At 43.4% G+C, this 18848-nt stretch overlaps 1 protein-coding gene across 9 annotated transcripts in view; it reads right to left on the bottom strand.

Annotated features, from left to right (window-relative positions):
• The window catches only part of ZNF385B (zinc finger protein 385B), a 182399-nt gene that overhangs the window by 129461 nt on the left and 34090 nt on the right, over window positions 1-18848 (bottom strand). For 5 of the 9 annotated variants that reach the window (XM_083496618.1, XM_083496623.1, XM_083496626.1 and 2 more), the window contains exon 2: window positions 15170-15472. In XM_083496618.1, the coding sequence (XP_083352744.1) occupies window positions 15170-15472 (303 nt within the window). Of the gene's footprint in view, window positions 1-4799; window positions 5023-5208; window positions 5224-15169; window positions 15473-16060; window positions 16125-18848 lie in introns of those variants that run through there. The other 4 variants (XM_083496625.1, XM_083496620.1, XM_083496627.1 and 1 more) reach the window with 4 other exon arrangements.

Raw genomic sequence — 18848 nt, 5'->3', positions numbered from 1 at the left:
CTTTTGACCCCTGGGAGAATCAACCAGAAAATGGGCTGGTTGAAACAGGTTATACCTGGTGCCTATGCCCAAACCACCTTCACCTGTAATCATTAAAGTTGTGGTCTATTTTAAGGTTACCAGACGTCCCCGTTTCCCAGGGACAATCCCCGGATTTACAGATCTGTCCCCAAAATCCATTGAAGTTGAAAAGTGTGCCTGGATTCATTGAAAAAAAATCTGGTAAAGGTAAAGGAAAAGGGACCCCCACTTCTGGGACGTTGGAGGCTGTAATCAAAAAACAGCTGGAGACCCAAGGTTGGGAAACGCTGGTCTAGAGCAGGGATAAGGTGAAGGTAAAGGGATCCCTGACCATTAGGTCCAGTCGCAGACGACTCTGGGGTTGCAGCGCTCATCTCGCTTTACTGGCTGTGGGAGCTGGCGTACAGCTTCTGGGTCATGTGGTCAGCATGACTAAGCTGCTTCTGGTGAACCAGAGCAGCACATGGACACGCCATTTACCTTCCTGCCGGAGTGGTACCTATTTATCTACTTGCACTTCATGCTTTTGAACTGCTAGGTTGGCAGGAGCAGGGACCTAGCAATGGGAGCTCACCCCATTGCGGGGATTCGAACCACTGACCTTCTGATTGGCAAGCCCTAGGCTCTGCGGTTTAACCCAGAGCACCACCCGTGTCTATTTTGAAACCAAAATAATGGGTCACGGGTAGTCTCTTCAATACATATTGTGGGGTAGTGGGTCACAGCACCTGGGTATACAAGTGGAGGTGCTGGAGATTTGAGCAGAGACCTTCAAGTATGAAAAACTGATTTGCTGAAATTTGAACCAAAAGCTAGCTGCATATTCCAATAATCCCAACCTCAAGCAACACTGTTTTAAAGCAATGTACAGGCAGACTTCGGCAAAAATCAAAAAGAAAGACTGAATGAAATATTGGCTAAGCTTGAGGTCTTATGCAGACTTAACAGAAAAGAATTGCCTATCAGGTTTCTATTCAGCGGGTGATTATTGCCTTAATTGTTGCATTATTTTCCAAACATATCCATTATGAACAAGTCAGAAAGTGTAAATTTCTCCCATCTTTTCCAAGAAAGAAACAAATAAGTAGCAATCTTGGAAGTGTATGATCACAGGTAAGAGAGTGCAATTGTTATGTGCATATCTCTAACTTCACATGCTTAACCCTTTCACATCCAACCTCCCTCCCCCCCCCCCAATTAAAACTCAGTTTGTTTTGTCTCCTGAGGAAAAAAGTTCCCCCATAGGGGAAAGCATCTGATGGAAATAGTGGGGGAAATGGCTGGAGTAGAGAGGGTTAATCACTCCACATATTACTTTGTCGGTTCCCAAGTCTAATTTTCATTGAGCAAAAAACCTGGAAAATGTTACAAGTGCATAACTGAACATCTAGCCTGGCTCTGATCCCATTGCAGTGTCTGTTTATTCTCAGTATAAAGGATTGGCCCTCTTTGGAAATGTAGACTCAACAAACAATGATCAATAAGTATGTTAACAGCAAGCAGTTTCCAAATAAATTTACCTGCTCCAACTTTTTGAAACAATTAAAAAGTACTATTCAAACCATCCATGAGCTGCCAAACACACGGTTCTAGAGCGTAATAAATACCAGGAACTGGATATAACATATTGTGAAACAAAAACAACTGATCTTTAATGCAAAATTTTAAAATAAAGACATATCCTGACTATTCAGCGCTTAACAAGCATGTAGTTATGACAACAAAACAGAAGAACAAAAGATGGCAATGAAGGACATTGCTTTTCATACAAATGTATTTTGGAATGTGCTGCTGATACAGGATACTAGTCCCCAACAAGTTAATGTCAACCTTCCTCATCTGACAACCTTTGAAGCTGACACAGAGTCATAAGATCAGAAAGTCACGCAGGTGAAACTCTGCGTCCACAGGTCATCTACAATGTTTTTTCCACCCTTACATAACCCAGAAGGGATTGACTGTCCTGGGAAAGAGTACCCGCATTCGAAAGGACACCACCAATAAAATATAAATCTACACATATAAAATGGAAGTATGCCCTTTAAATCACCAGAGCCCCCCCCTACAGTAAAGGTGGGCAACCTACAGCCCTTGGCCTAGTTTCATGCAGGGGGGTGACAGCGAGTGGCAAAAAAGAGAGTGTGTGTCAGGATTCAGCCCAGGCCAGGTCTGGAACCCAAGGAACAAGGGGAGCAGGACCTCCTGGCAGATCACCACACTATGAATGCTACTGAGGAGATGTTGGATCCAGACATGCCTGCCCCAGGACTGGAGGTTAGGGCACTGGGTTCCTGGCTGGCTCTCAGGCGCTCCTCCTCATCTGCCCCAGAGCTACAGGAGCATAGCTGACAGGGTTCCAGGTAAGACTTTCGGGGCCACCACAAAAGTGCTCAGCTAGGGTACTTGGAAGGAGGTGGAAGCACATGGAAGCCGCTGCCTGGATCAGGGCCTGGATCATAGGCGCCGACTCCATGGGGCTTGAGGGGGCCCGAGCCCCCTCAAAAATTCGTTTGGGGGGCTCCGCCCCCCCAATAATCTCCGGTGCCCCTCCAGCAGAGCGCCATCGCCGCCCCTCCCCCAGCCCAAAATGCACAGGGTCGGGCTGCATGCCTCCTGCCCTCCCTCCCGAGCAAAAGCTCCACCCAATTTCCTTCGGAGCTGATTAATAGGCGCAGCACGCTCTCCCCTAATCGCTCACGAGGAGGCGGCGCCACTTTATTTGCATATTCATGAGCTTATTTATTATTCATGAGCTTTCCCGGGCCCCCCCAATATTTTTTATAAGTCCGCGTCCCTGGCCTGGATACGAGCAAGGAAAAAAGGAGAAGCCTCCAAGTCCCAATTCTGAGCTGACCCATTTGTGGAGCAACACCTCTGTTAGCTTGAGGCTTCCTGAAATAGGCGTACGGACTGAGAATGGTGGAAGGGGATGGCAGAAGAAGAGAAGAAGAGTTTGGATTTGATATCCCGCTTTATCACTACCCGAAGGAGTCTCAAAGCGGCTAACATTCTCCTTTCCCTTCCTCCCCCACAACAAACACTCTGTGAGGTGAGTGGGGCTGAGAGACTTCAGAGAAGTGTGACTAGCCCAAGGTCACCCAGCAGCTGCATGTGGAGGAGCGGAGACGCGAACCCGGTTCACCAGATTACGAGTCCACAGCTCTTAACAACTACACCACAGTGGCTCTCTGGCAGTAGATAGAGAAATGGCCCCATTTTGTGAAGGAGTCTCTTCCAACTGATGGGCCCCTTCATTGTCAAAAGAATGACAACAGCATAAAGTTGTTTGAACAACATATTGGAAGAAAATAATGTCATGAGTATATTTTACTGATGGGTTCAAGTCCATTCTCTTGGTCCTAATTAGCATTTTTCTCTTCTCCACTTTCTTTATTTTTATTTTTTTAATCTCCAATGGACACCTTAGCCGAATCTATCAGCTTTGACAGAAGGCCGAAATCCTGGCAGTGAACTATAAATTGACCATTTCCATAAAAAGAGCTGCTAAATGAGAAACCATGTGCTCAGTATAAAACTAATTTCATGCTTTCAAAAGCACACAGTGGCTTCTAGCAAGATAGTGGCCCTGGGACTTGCAAAGACAGATTGGCTAATACAAATGGGTTTGCTCCTGGTTAGCCATGCTTTACGTGTACTGCCAGTAAATGGAAATTCTCAAATCTTCAGTCAAACAAACATGTTCTTATCTGTAACTCAGTCGTTGGGAGCTATAAAAACAAATACTTCATGAATAAATTTAATGGGGAAAGCATTAGATAGGTTAGTTTCTACTGAAAGATCTGCAAAGCTACTTAAATAGTTATTTTGTAAGAAGAAATGCCAGTTTCATAATGCTAGCTTGTAATTTTCTCTTCATTGGGGACAATACTACCCACACCTAAAACAAATAACTAAAACAACACCTACCTCAATGAAGATAAGCAAGCCCACAGCAAGGTTTAATGAATAATATTCACACTGAAGTGATTGGCTAGAACTTTTTAGACAAGTAAACATAACTTAATCCTCTGCCAGAATGTTTTGAAACTTAAGGGGTGGGCGATATGAACTTCACAAATTAGTTTCAGCAATATATTTCTGCTTTAAAAAAAAGAAAGATGTGCAGCACTTAAAATGTCATATTTAATTAAAGCATGCTTAGATGGCAGTGACAGTAATTTTATGCCTCTCATAAAACAAGTTGTCATTGCAAATGAATTAGTGGAGGTTGTCCTGTGACTGACAGGTCATACCGTTTAATACTCACAGAGTCAGACTCCCGTTTTCATTACTCCAGTATGCAGTCCATTGCTTTTATCTTATTTTATTAGTTGCAAGTCATGTTAGTAATTTATCTCCTGTATAATATCCCTTCCACGAGTCAAGCTTTCTGCTAAGTAGGGTTCAGTGCCCTGCATATCATTTTTGATCACAAGTACACAATCTCACTGATGATTAGCCTCATCAATTAATGATCAGCATGTCATATTGTACCAATAGATGGATTCTGATATATTTGAAATAACTAAGAGCTAGAACAGCCTCTTCTCCAAGTAAAATGACAGGAAACCGAAAGGAGTTAACGTTTACAATGTCATCATTTTCTCATTATTTTTCTAGCCTTTTGTGTTGTCTCTGCCGGCACAAATGAAACACAAAATTCCACTTCCACACACATACAGAAATGATGCCAAGCATGGGATAAATGTATAGGAATGTGCCTCAAAGCAATCCTGTAATGCTTACTCATAATAATAATAATAAAATTCATTGCTCACCTCTGCTAGGAAGTCCACTCCACATTTTGGTAGTACTAAATATCCAGCTCATAAAAGAAACCAGGTTAGAAACACAAAACTTCCAGTATGTGAGCAGAAAGAGGTATGGTGAACACTACAGAGGCTTGGCTCTCCAACCCTGATCATCTGTGTGACAGTAAACTGTTACACAGTGCAGCTCCAAACCTTCTCTGCTGCCGGCTTATTTGCACTGCTCATTGAAAATCCTTTACATGCTGGCAGCATTTTAGGGAAGGACAAGCACACTGAGTCATTTGTAAAGAAAGCAGAGCAATTTCAGTTCCACACATTCATTCGTACTGAAACACACACACACACACACACACACACACACACACTCTGTCAAAGTAAGGTCTCTGGGATGGATTTATGCTGAGGAAAAGGCAACCTTAAGGCTTCATTACCAACGCAGGGGATTCAGCGGCTGTGATCAAATTCAAGCAAAAGACGGATGATTATGAAATGGCTCTACAGATATAGCTGCAAGCCACGCAGAATGAAGAATCATCTTCCCAAACTGAGCAAGTGTCAAAATTAGCTCTGGGTTTTCCACAGTGACAGAGGAACATCCGGAGCCAATATGCTGATGGGGAGGCGGGGGTTATTATTGGAGGTGGTTTTAAAAATGAAAACAGTGACATATTGACTGAGGGGTTTTTGTTTTGTTTTTTGCTACTAAGAAAATGAACAACACATGTTCAGAAAACAAGAAACATCAGTTATATGCTATCCTAAAATAGCTAAAAACATAAAGCCTTTTTTTCCACCAAGACAGAAATGAATGTGGTAAATATTTAGAGCTAAACTATGGACTACTGACCTTGCAAACTGGCTAGCCATTTGTAGCCAGCACAGACTGGCAATGCGGGGAACCAGTTCAGATGAGAACCCTAGCATGGAGGAATTGGGGGGGGGGTTAACCTTTGTCCACTACTATGGCCCCAATCCAGATTTGGTGGCCTGTGCCTGCAATTTGCACTGTGGAAAAATGCTTCCCAATTAATTTCAGCAACATTTTTTTCCTTGTATACAGATATGCAGCAAACAGAACACGTGCTTTGGACCCTAGACCATATGGTGCTCGTTTGGTGTCCAACCATTCCTTCAGTTAAACTGTACCTTATGATGTGTACATCTCTACTCTTTTGCTTTTCCCTCACTTGCTCTCACCAGCCCCAGCCCCACTGCTGATTCCTTCTTCAGAGGTCTCTCCTTTTTTTTTAGTCCCCAAACTCTTGTCAGTCAAAATGGCGGGGCAGGTGGCCCTCTTCCCAAATCGCTTCCAGCTACCGATTGTTTTTTACCTTTGAAATTTTATTTCGCACCTTTGTGCTCCCCCTTTGCTGTTGGACCTACTTCTACACTCTTAACTGATCTTGGACCTTTGTTTACCTTTCTTCTCTTTCACAACACTCGACCCTTGCCCCTTCATGACTTCAGTATTCATGGATGAACATCTCACTGATCAAGCTACCTTCCACCTCCCCCCCTCAACAGGATTTTTTTCCTCCAGACATATTGGGTCTGTCTCAAGGTTTTTGCCTTCCTCATAGCAATTGTCACCACTTAATGGCGGATAAGGCATTGGGATGGGTTGTTAGTCAAGGCAGTGGAGTTGGGAGTCTCAACGCCCCCCTCAAGGAAAGGGATACCCTGTTAAGGAGGTCCAGGAGAGAGGTGCTTCTATCCAGGTGCCCACACAGGGTAGTTGGGCCATGGTGATTCTGGTGGGACACATCTACGTCCGAGGGTGATCCCTAACTTAGGATCAACCCTAATGAACAACCATCCAGCAGGATGGATATATAACCAACACGTTAGCCAAAGCCTACTGACACCTGTAATCCAATAAAGTTGCAGCCTATTTGATCCCAAATCCTTGTTTTGTGGCTACAGCTCATGCCACTGCTTAGGCCCTGTTACAGGCTGACTGAGCCTGTGCTCACAAAATATCACCTCAAACCGATGTGGAAAACTGAACTTAATATTGGAAAAACGAGAAACTGAGGTAAACAAAAATTAAAATATTCAGCCATCGCTCTCCAACTCCATTCTCTAGTCCATATACAATCAGACTTCTGTCCTCTCCAGCTACACTCCACTAAAGTTGCCCTTGTATATCCTCTCAGCACTACATCTAAAGAGCCCCTCTGTCCTTGTCTGATACAATTTAACATTACAGTATTAATACAAGAAATAAAAATACCCTGACAAAAAGACAACTGGGCCTATGCACACAAGAGCTATTCATCACAATCTACTATTCTGAAAAGTGATTTCCACTTTGATTACACACTTTAAAATATTCTCCATAATCTTAAATTTTCCCTACACCCCCCCCCCCAATGCTTATGACAGGTAACAACATGCAGCTGAAGAAAACTCTATTTACCCATCACAACTTGGCTGAAGTCTCTATTCCTGGCTGCAAAACGCTTTTTAAAAGCAGAAAGCCCCAACTGGAAAAGTACCATTCGCTACATTGAACCCAAATGTACCTCCCATCCCCAAGGCTGAGAGACGGGGGGGGGGGGGGGGAGAGACACCAAACAGCTCAAGAGAAAAGGCAGGATATATGTGTGATAAACAATGATAAAGCATGAATTGATAAAAAGGAAACACATATTGTACATACGGCAACAAAAAAGCAAAAAACTCACCTCAAACATGGAGAAGAGGCCAGACTCGGCTGAATGTGTATTTCAGCCAATGGTTTATCTGTCAATGAAGTTGCAAAAAGGTATGAGAAAGCACTCACTCTGCAGCTGAGGATGTGTTGCAGGTCCTGCCTTTCCCCAGCTCCTTTCAGTGATCATCATGAGGTATGAAGAGCAGATACGTTCCTCTCTCAGGTAAATAGGTAAAGGGACCCCTGACCATTAGGTCCAGTCGTGGCCAACTCTGGGGTTGGGGCGCTCATCTCGCTTTATTGGCCGAGAGAGCTGGCGTACAGCTTCCGGGTCATGTGGCCAGCATGACTAAGCCGCTTCTGGCAAATCAGAACAGCGCACGGAAACGCCATTTACCTTCCCACTGGAGCGGTACCTATTTATCTACTTGCACTTTGATGTGCTTTCGAACTGCTAGGTTGGCAGGAGCAGGGACCGAGCAACGGGAGCTCACCTCGTCATGGGGATTCGAACTGCCGACCTTCTGATCGGCAAGTCCTAGGCTCTGTGGTTTAACCCACAGCACCACTCAGGTAGAAAGATATTATTGGTTTAGTCCTTACACCTGACAGTCTTTACTGTGGCAAATATTAGGGTACACATGGCGTACACAAACAAGGCACATCTGCTGAACAGCTGCATAGGTCCTTACAAGTAAGTGGTCTCACAATCCCAGAAATAAGTATGTTTCCTTTTAGATGTTATACCTCAACATCCCAACACCTTACAATTTGTTTGGGGGAAATAAAACACCAGCCAGCTGTTTCTGTGACAACAATGAGCAAGAGGTATTCACACCCCCCCCCCAGACTTACTCCTATCTATTTGGGATCTGGTGATAAGTTACAAAAGATGTAAGAAGCCCTTTCTCACTTACTGAAAAAGCTACATGTGAAAAGGATTCAGGAAGCCTAATAATTATTGTGATAGCATCACTGTGAAACTGGTTTCAATAATCAAGAGGCAACTATAATATATTCCATGGGAATAAAATGTGTACTGCAACATGCAAAAGGAAGTCTTTCTTTTAAAAATACCCGCATTAACTGCATATAGTTACAAGCTGTTTTGTAGTGCATCTGGTTTAAAGATCAAAACCAAACTTTTAAACTCATTACAAATGGTAATTATGTAAATTAATCATTTTAATCATCTAACAACATCACAAAAACAGATTTTGTAGGTACACATAACTACACTAGCACAGCATAGTTATTTGCTATTCTGATAAATAAAACATGAAATAAAGTAAGTGTTTTAGCATTTACTTCTAAATTGCTGGAGAACACTGATTATGGCTTGGGTACTATTTCACATTCCTTAAAGAGGAAAAATCACTGTGATGACATTAAAATATAGCGGAGTTGAACACAAAAATCGGTCGGGGGGGGGGGAGCACAAAGTTGAGTTAATAATGTTTTTACAAACTTTCTGTAACCCAAGCTGACCTCTGATGTATCTTTCATGGGCAGGATAAAGAGTGAATCATATTATTATTATTTATTTAAAAACCAGCATGGGGGAAAAGGGTGAACTAATGGGACTTTTCTGCATCTCAGCCAGTAGTATTTTCATTACAGTTGAATGGAGATTTCCATTTTTTAATGTTGTTAATAAACTACTCTGATTAATACTTCCACCCAATTAAACAAACACAGCAAAAACTGGCAGAAGATGAAAACTTCACATGCCATGGAAAACCCCGAAATGACATGTGCCATTTCTACAGAGGCTGCACTGCCAAGTAGAACCAGATGGCTCGGCTTAAAATGTTTCAAAACTTGACACATTTGTCATTTTGTCACCATTTGCCCATGCACTCTACACCGACAGAACTTCATAGGGAAATAAATCCTGCAGTTTTCTGTACTTCGTAGAGGATCCCCAAATGCCTTCCCAAACATCCCTTTGCAGCTGCACTCAGCTAAATTCAGTTACAAGAGGGCAAACTATAAACAGACCATGCCTTATTAAGCTAAAATTGTTCTGATTCTCCAAAAAAGAGATCTGTATCATTGTCTAATAATATCATTTGTTTCCCCTTCTGTTTTCCACCCACACCTTTTTTTCTTTTTTGCATATATGTATAAAGAAGGCCGATCGCCGAAGAATTGATGCTTTTGAATTATGGTGCTGGAGGAGACTCTTGAGAGTCCCATGGACTGCAAGAAGATCAAACCTATCCATTCTGAAGGAAATCAGCCCTGAGTGCTCACTGGAAGGACAGATCCTGAAGCTGAGACTCCAGTACTTTAGCCACCTCATGAGAAGAGAAGACTCCTTGGAAAAGACCCTGATGTTGGGGAAGATGGAGGGCACAAGGAGAAGGGGACGGCAGAGGACGAGATGGTTGGATAGTGTTCTTGAAGCTACCAGCATGAGTTTGACTGCGGGAGGCCGTGGAAGACAGGAGTGCCTGGCGTGCTCTGGTCCATGGGGTCATGAAGAGTCGGACACGACTAAACGACTAAACAACAACAACAAATACATGCATACCTGATTTCAGTCCGTGCCTCTCAAAGGCTGGTTACTGTAAATGATACTCTATGATACACCTGTGTTTTTCGAACAGACGCCTCAGCTTCTTGCAGTGTTAGCCTGTTTTGGTACTCCTGTGCAATCAGTGTCTCATATTTTAGTACAAAGATATGAAACACGTCGGAATTTGGCTCTGATTGATAAACAGCTGCTTAAACATTCTTTTAAGGAAATAACAAACCCCAAAGACATGTGTATCTGTGTATCTTCCCCTCTGCCATACACCCACAAAGAACAGTCCTAGCAGTGTCAATAATAGGAAGCTTTAAAGGGATAGAAGAGACATTTGATTCACAAAACGGGCCTTACGTGCAATGATTGCAATCTACTTTGTCCAAATAGATACCGGCAGAGCACTCCTCTCATATCTACTCTGAAGTAACTCACATTTAAATTCAGTAGTACTTACTCTCAGGTAAGTACGTACAGGTTGCAGCTAAAGGGAGGAGGAGGGAGACATATGGTGTGCTCACATTACCACCTTAGAGAACAGTGTAGTTGTTGTCTTTTCGTTGTGATTTACAGCTCTCCCGTGCTGCACAGCTGTTCAGATCAGCACAGCTTCATTGGTGTCAGATTGGTTTGCGTTTGTGCACATACCAGGGGGTGTTGACTAGTGGGGATATCTTTACTCTATGCATATGTGTTCAGTCCTTGGCCAGAGACAAATTAGGAATGGTTTAAAGGACTGTGAAACAGGTTTGAGAAGCAAAAGGCAGTATTTTATAACAAATTACAGGAAACTTATACCTTTTGGATAACGTTATAGGAACAGAAATTGAAAGCTCAGCGCTGGAAACACAGTGAGCGCAAATGAGAGTGTGAACACAGTTACATTCCCTAAATCAGCTCCATGTGGAGTGACTGTAGCCAGTTCACTAAAAATCATCATTCTGTGAATGCTTACGGCACCATCTTGTGGAAGCTTTTTAAACGTACACTGAAACTAGCTGGGTGATAGCTAAGAAAACAAACATGTCATAGGAATGAGTATTTTCGTTTTACAATTATGTCGCTGGAGATGATCTAAGTGATTTTGGTATTTGTATGAATTATATTTGTTTGTACATATATAGTAAAAAAAGGGGGGAGGGGAGTCACGAACATGCTTCCACTATACATTTGATACAGTCGTCATTGTTACCTGGGGTACTCAGACTTCATTCTCTTCCCCATTGCCCCATATACAAGAAGTCTTTTCCTCATTCCTATTTCCTCCTACACATACCATGTTTCTGTCCCCCCCCCCCCCGTGCTCTTTAAACAGTTAAGGAAAACAGTATCTGGAGAATATTCAAAATCTGAAAGGGATAAAGTTGCGACCATAGTGACCTTAGTAAATAAAAAGCAGGAATATAGTGAGAATGCACACAGTGCTGGTTGTAATGGTACTAATATACTGAAATGTGCCACTGCGGGGTTGAGCAAAACACTAGAAAAGGCCATCACTTGACAATGACCTCACAGGTACTTTAGGAATGGGAGCCCAGTTTTTCAGTGAGCTTAAATGCTGGCAAGTTGTTGTTTTTTGGCGAAAGATATGGAGCCACAGAAATTCACCTCCGCACACCCTCGCACACACATTTCCACAGCACAAGAGGCACAGTTTTATATTATATTCAACAACTTAAATACTCTTTGACGGACCAAGGCCCTTTGCTGCTTGAGGAGAAGGAGAGATGCTTTCCCTCTGTTCCACTTATAGAAACCAACCAAAAACGGCAGAGAGATTTAGTGCAATTTATGCCCAAACCTAAACACAGCAATATATATCAAAATTAGAAGGTCAAGAAGAATTATAAATAAGGTCATCATCTGGTGCTGAAAAGGAGTAACACATACGCGCTAGGAAAGCCTTTCTGCTTACCAGTTTGTTTCTGGAGCCTTAAAGACCTGAATGATTTGGGACCAGTGTATCTTGACAAGCACCAGCTCCCTTAGGAATTGTCCTGTCATCCAAGATTTTCTACTGAGGCCCTGCTCCATGGCCTCTGTCATCCAAAGAATAGAGAGCGGACATGAGAGACAAGACGTTTTCGTTGTTGTTGTCACAGCACTGAGGCACTTGTAATGCTCTGTTGAAGGAAGTCTGTCTGGCCATGTGGCTGTTCACCTGCCAGCAAATAAGCAGGAGCCAGGGCTTTTTTCAGCCGGAACTCGGTTCCAGCACCTGTCAAGGGGTGTGCCATTGCTATTATAAGAGAACGAGGGAGGTGTTCATGGTGAGTTCTGGCCCTTCTTTTTCTAGAAAAACAGCACTGCCAAGACTGTATCTTTTTTCAGTGGGTGTTTTGGGGCTTTGCCTCTTAAGATGGTATTTTGAGTCCTGCCATTTTCATATCCAAGTTGTGTGTGTGTGTCTGAACTTTGGTGTGTCGTTTGCCACTTTGAACATTTTTATAGCAAGGAGGGATGCAAATATTGAAAAAAAGATGAAGTAGTTTACGTCAGTGCCAATAAGCAGCATTAACTTTAGGTGATGGGTGAACTTGCTCTAGGATGTGAGAGGGACTATTGGGAAGGAGAGAACTAATTTGTTAATTAGCACTAGCAAAGAGCCAGTGTTACAGCTGCACCTCCCCCTAAATGTAACTTTGAAATGGGCCGCTTACATCTTGTTTCGTGTTTATTCCTTCAAAACACAGCCTGATCTGCCACAGGTGTGAACTGCAAATGCCAATCCTTCTATAGTTCCATTCAAACCAAACAAAAGTGGTACAGAAGCGAGGGGGATTCTTTTTTTTTTAAAGTGTGAAGTATTTACATGGAACAACTGCAAAAGAAGTGAAACTTCCAAGGTGTAAAAGGGCGAATGCTTCACATCTATGAAAACAAATAAGCTCTCCGCTACTGAGATTTTAAATCTGTCGCTGCATTAATACTTTGCTGCACCAGCAGAAGCTGTTCAAAAGCAGCTACCTCTGTCTCCTCCAGATAGTGTTTCTTAAACACAGACACCCTTTTCCATCTGTCTTAGTATAAGAAAGGATGATGGATACTGTTTTTTTAAAAGGTGACCTCCAAAGGATTATTTAAAGAGAAAATAGGATCCAAGCATATTCTGCATCTTTATGAGAAGAAAAGAGACACTCTCTCTATATATATCTATCACAGCCCAAAATGAACCAGCAATAATTTTATTCTTGTAACATTTACTTGATCTCACAGGGCACTGGGTATTATCAGACAGAGTGCAATTTAGCCCTCTAAAACATTAGCTTTCAAAGGCTGAGGCAGGCTTCTCTAAAGGCACATGGATAAGCTGCAGGAAGGGTGGGATTTCAATTTGACCCTCACTTAATGAATCTTGTGAAAATTAGGTGAAATGCGGTTGATTATGAGCCCTACCCCTTCTGCTGATTTGAAGTGTGATGACATTAATAAGGTAAGCTATGCTACCTCGTATTAAAACAAACAACATAAAATAATGAAATAAAACATTGCCCCACCTGCTATCTTAGCACAACTGCACATGACATTACATCACTTCTTGGTGCCTAAACTGAACCATCAATATAGCACTTTTGAATACTCATGTATACAGAAGTTTTCAGAAATCACCGTATTTTTTGCTCTATAAGACTCACTTTTTCCCTTCTAAAAAGTAAGTGTGTGCGTCTTATGGAGCAAATGCAGGCTGCGCAGCTATCCCAGAAGCCAGAACAGCAAGAGGGATTGCTGCTTTCACTGCGCAGCGATCCCTCTTGCTGTTCTGGCTTCTGAGATTCAGATTTTTTTTTCTTGTTTTCCTCCACCAAAAACTAGGTGTGTCTTGTGGTCTGGTGCATCTTATAGAGCGAAAAATATGATTTGTTTCCCAACTCTTTGTGGGGAATCAGGGGAATGGAACCTGATGTTGCTGGACTAGAACTCCCATAATCTCTGGCTATTAGTCATTCTATCTGGGAGGGACAGGAGTTAAGGGTCCCACTGCAGGGACACTCTTGCCCAAACAAGCCCATGCAAAGTTGAGGAAGGGGTGGGATGGTGCCTGAATCAGTACACTTTGTAACTGCTGTGTTCCTTCTATCTTCGGATTCAAAGATGCACAGGATAGCAGGCAGCAGCTGTTCCAGGCTGCTAGAGCCATCCACTCACTCTGCCCAGCCCATTTGCATCTGTAGCTCCCTCAGTAGGTGAAGAATTGCCGGGAGTTGTGGTGGTGGTAGTTTATTGGGTGGGAATTGTGACATCGCAATGGAACCAAGTGAGAAGCTGTGGCCATTGGCCACACTAGCTGGGGCTGATGGGAGCTGGGACTCTAATAACATATGGAGCACCATATGCTCCTCATCCGTGGTCTGGAGCAGGGTTTCCCATACTTGGGTCTCTCCAGCTGTTTTCAGACTACAATTCCCATCATCCCTGACCACAGGTCTTGCCAGCTAGGGACGATGGAAGCTGTAGTCCAAAAACAGCTGGAGACCCAAGGTTGGGAAACGCTGGTCTAGAGCAGGGGTAAGGTGAAGGTAAAGGGACCCCTGACCATTAGGTCCAGTCGCAGACGTCTCTGAGGTTGCAGGGCTCATCTTGCTTTATTGGCCGAGGGAGCCAGCATACAGCTTCTGGGTTATGTGGCCAGCATGACTAAGCCGCTTCTGGTGAACCAGAGCAGCGCACGGAAACGCCGTTTACCTTCCCACCGGAGTGGTACCTATTTATCTACTTGCACTTTGATGTGCTTTCGAACTGCTAGGTTGGCAGGAGCAGGGACCGAGCAACGGGAGCTCACCCCGTCGCGGAGATTCGTACCACCGACCTTCTGATCGGCAAGCCCTAGGCTCTGTGGTTTAACCCACAGCGCCACCCGCATCCCAGAGCAGGGGTAGTCAACCTTTTTATACCTACCGCCCACTAATGCATCTTTCTTGATGGTAAAATTTCCTTACCACCCACCAGTGCTGCAGTAACATGAACCCCCTACTGCCCACCTGGAATCCTGAAACGCCCACTAGTGGGTGGTAGGGACCAGGTTGACTACCCTTGGTCTAGAGTACAGTACAATACTCGAAGAAATAAATTAAAGCTTTCTTCCAAGGCTGGCACTACAGGGAGCAAACAAAAGGGTGGGAGGCTTAATGTCTCTGACACTTTAGATCAAACTTAAAATCTCTCTCTCTCATATATAATGAAAAAATGTACCTGTGCTGGCACCTGCAAACAAATTGCCTGTGTTCGTGTTTGCAGGTAGCTTCCCATTATTCAGCTGTTTTACTCTTTTCAGATGAGACTTTCCATTGTAATGAACCTGAGCTTGCGCTGCTGAGTTCAACTGTATATTGCACACATCACAGAAGGAAAACAGTATCTTCTTTTTCTCTTTACTTAATTGACAGTCAGCCCTGTCGTGTCTTAGTCCTTTATCTTCAAAGCCCCTCAGAAATGCAGATTGATTCATAATTCCATCTCCAAATATGTGGTCAGGACTTGCCGGGTGTTTCATACCTACACAAAAGGGAGGGGGAAAGAAAGGAACAAAGGAACGAGGTCAGAAACCAAATAAAAAAGTACTTCAAGTCAGCATTTTCTTTCATAAACCTGTTTTTTTTATTATGCACTATGTACTACTCTATTCAGTTCTGCTAATAATTATTATAATAAAAATATATAATATTAAAAAATAAATATAGGCAGTGCTTCTCACAGTTCTTCATAGGCTGCTGTTCCTGCAGATATATGTGACACAGGCTATGGCTCAATGGCAAATAAAAACTGTTAGTATTCAATTATTGGGAACAATCTTCATTTTCTTGTTCCAGTAGTTATCTCTTCTTTTTAGGGAGAGTTTTTATATTTCTTCCAGTATAAAACTTCTCAATACAATATTCCCATTTCTCTCCTTCCGCCTCCCACTTTCATTTCCTCCTTTAAATTTCGGATGTGCATATAGTTGCTTAATGCAATCAGCAATCTACTAAAGCCAATGGATGAAAAAATGTTGTTCCCTTTCTCCGCTTCATTCCTCATAACTTTATTAATCTCCCTCTGTACAAGTTCACATAATACAAAATGATCTGTAAAGTTAATAACCACCTTTAAAAAACTGCTGCTCCAGGACCAAACCACATGGTATTATATCCATGACCAGATCTCCCAACATTTACACTTTTGCTTTTCTGCAGCAAGGGAGATTGCGTGGGTTCTGTATTATTTTTCTGGAGTAGCAGCACTGACGGTGGAGAGGTTGAGTTTCCGCCATCACGTCTAAGTACTACGTGCAAATGCTGCTCAGTCACTTCAGATGGTTCAACACCCAATACAGCAACATGCGATGGAAAAAACAAAAGGGTACTACGTGCTTTCATACTGTCAAAAACCCTGAAGGTGTCAATTTATTCAGTAAAACCTTCTACAAGCCTGAGAAGCTCTTCATTAGGAAAACGATTTATTACCGTATTTTTCGCCCCATAGGACGCACCGGCCCATAGGACGCATCAAGTTTTTTTGGGGGAAATAAAGAAAAAAAATTATTTCCACCCCCAGGCGCTTGTGGGGCAGGCAGCGGGTAGAAGTGCTCTTCTCCCCGCCGCCCGCCTTGCAATCAAGTCCGGCGACAGCAGGGAGACGCAGCGCGTCTCCCTGCTGTCCCAGGAGTGGTGGGGCAGGCAGCGGGGAGAAGCGCTCTTCTCCCCCCCGTCCGCCTTGCGATCAGGTCCGGGGCAGGCAGCGGGGAGAAGCGCTCTTCCCCCCCCCCCCCGCCCGCCTTGAGATCAGGTCCGGGGACAGCAGGGAGACGCAGCGCGTCTCCCTGCTGTCCCCGGAGTGGTGGGGCAGGCAGCGGGGAGAAGCACTCTTCTCCCCGCCGCCCGCCTTGCGATCAGGTCCGGGGACAGCAGGGAGACGCATCGTGTCTTCCTGCTGTCCCAGGAGTGGTGGGGCAGGCAGCGGGGAGAAGCACTCTTCTCCCCCCCGCCCGCCTTGCGATCAGGTCCGGGGACAGCAGGGAGACGCAGTGCGTCTCCCTGCTGTCCCCGGAGTGGTGGGGCAGGCAGCGGGGAGAAGCGCTCTTCTCCCCGCCGTCAGCCTCCAAACCACTTCGGGAGACAGCGGGATGGCGGCGTTCCGCCTCCCTCTGTCCCCCGACCTTGTGGGGCTGGCGCTGGGGCTCTCCTGAAGCCTGGAGAGCGAGAGGGGTCAGTGCGCACCAACCCCTCTTGCTCTCCAGGCTTCAGTGAAAGCCTGCATTCGCCCCATAAGACGCACCCACATTTCCCCTTCATTTTTGGAGGGGAAAAAGTGTGTCTTATAGGGCGAAAAATACGGTAAATCCATGCCCTCTCCTGTACTGGCACAAAGCATGTTACTTTCTATTGTTATGGGTAATATGTAATGGTGTCTGTTCACTGACAGACAAGAATCTATTAGCAGAATGCAGGTGGAGGTGATTTTGATCAACCCACCCTCCCCCAGCAGCACTTTATCAAATTTAGAGGGAGTGCAGGGTGTTATGGAGGGGTGCTGAAATGTGGTGGCATCATCATCATCATCACTATTGTGGTTGTTAGTTTCTTAGTGGCTTTATCTTGCCCAGGGCAACCCAAAGCAGCTTACAACCAACCAACCAACCAACCAGATAAATTAAGATTATGCATCTCTATTATTTATTGTCGTGATTGAAAAGGTATGGCATTCTTAACACATACCCAAAATACATGAGTTTTGTTGTTTCAAAATAAATGACTCAAATAGGCAAAACACATGAATTTTGGGGGACACACCTTTAATATTCCAGCACACCCTTTTAGGACACCTGGAAACACAATTTTGACTGCATCACCCATGCACCATGTCGAAAGAGAACAAGCACAACTAGAGAACTAGAGAAGTAAAATATACTTCCTTGGGTAATAAAAATAATTTATTAAATGAAAAACAGAACTAGAGGTGATTTTGGTGGTTTCCCAATCATCAAAGAAACTAGCCCAGGGACTCATAGAAATCTGGGCCTTAGCATCTTCCAAAAATGCTGTAAGAACTGGATTTATAATAAAGAACTGGATTTACAATAAAGTATTTTCTATTCTATTCTATTATTTCTATTTATTATTTTTATGGTGGTAGTTCTCGCTCTCCCTTCTACTCCCAGCTTATATATACATTTAATTTGTTGGGATCAGATCCAAGTGCTTCTAACAGAGGGTGAGTGAGGTTATATACATATTTTTACATATATAAAAGTTAAGAAGTGATGTTAGAAAAAGACAGGCAAGGCAGTACTATTTTTTTAAAAAATACCATGTTAACCTGGACATTGTTCAAAATGTTCATTCTCTTAGGTTTTTTCCTTTGCATTTTAGTGTTTTCCCCCTAATTAAATAGAAGTACTACTTGAAGAAGAGGCAGCTTTCCGCATACAATGTTGCCTTTGTCACTCTTCTGTCACTTATAAAAAGTTACAATTATAATTGCTACTTTGCACTTTTTTACTTATTTTTAGCTCTGGATATTAATTATAACCCCCAGGAGCCTGCTGAAATTGACTTCTGTGCTACAGTGCCACCTAGATGTTAATCCTTCTATGGAGAAATGACAGTATCCTATTAATATAATATAGAATAGTCTCTGATAGTCTAATTTACATGTGGCTTGAAAATTCCATTTGGATCTAAATAGGGCCACCCCTCTAAGGGATATGATTCAGAGTTACTAACTGGCTATGGCAGGGGAGGGGGCAATATAAGGAGGCCATTTAAAAAAATAAAAATCTCTGGACCAGTTGCCATAATTTTAGGTTTGTTGATAAGAGTCTCCATCTGAGCTATTTTTATTATTTTTAAGTAAAGGTCAGCAGCATGCATTATCTCTCTTACCTTGCATTTAA

This window comes from Podarcis liolepis (genome assembly GCF_965112155.1).
Source record: "Podarcis liolepis genome assembly, chromosome: 1".
Taxonomy (NCBI): Eukaryota; Metazoa; Chordata; class Lepidosauria; order Squamata; family Lacertidae; genus Podarcis; species Podarcis liolepis.
This window is presented reverse-complemented; position numbering and strand designations above follow the sequence as displayed.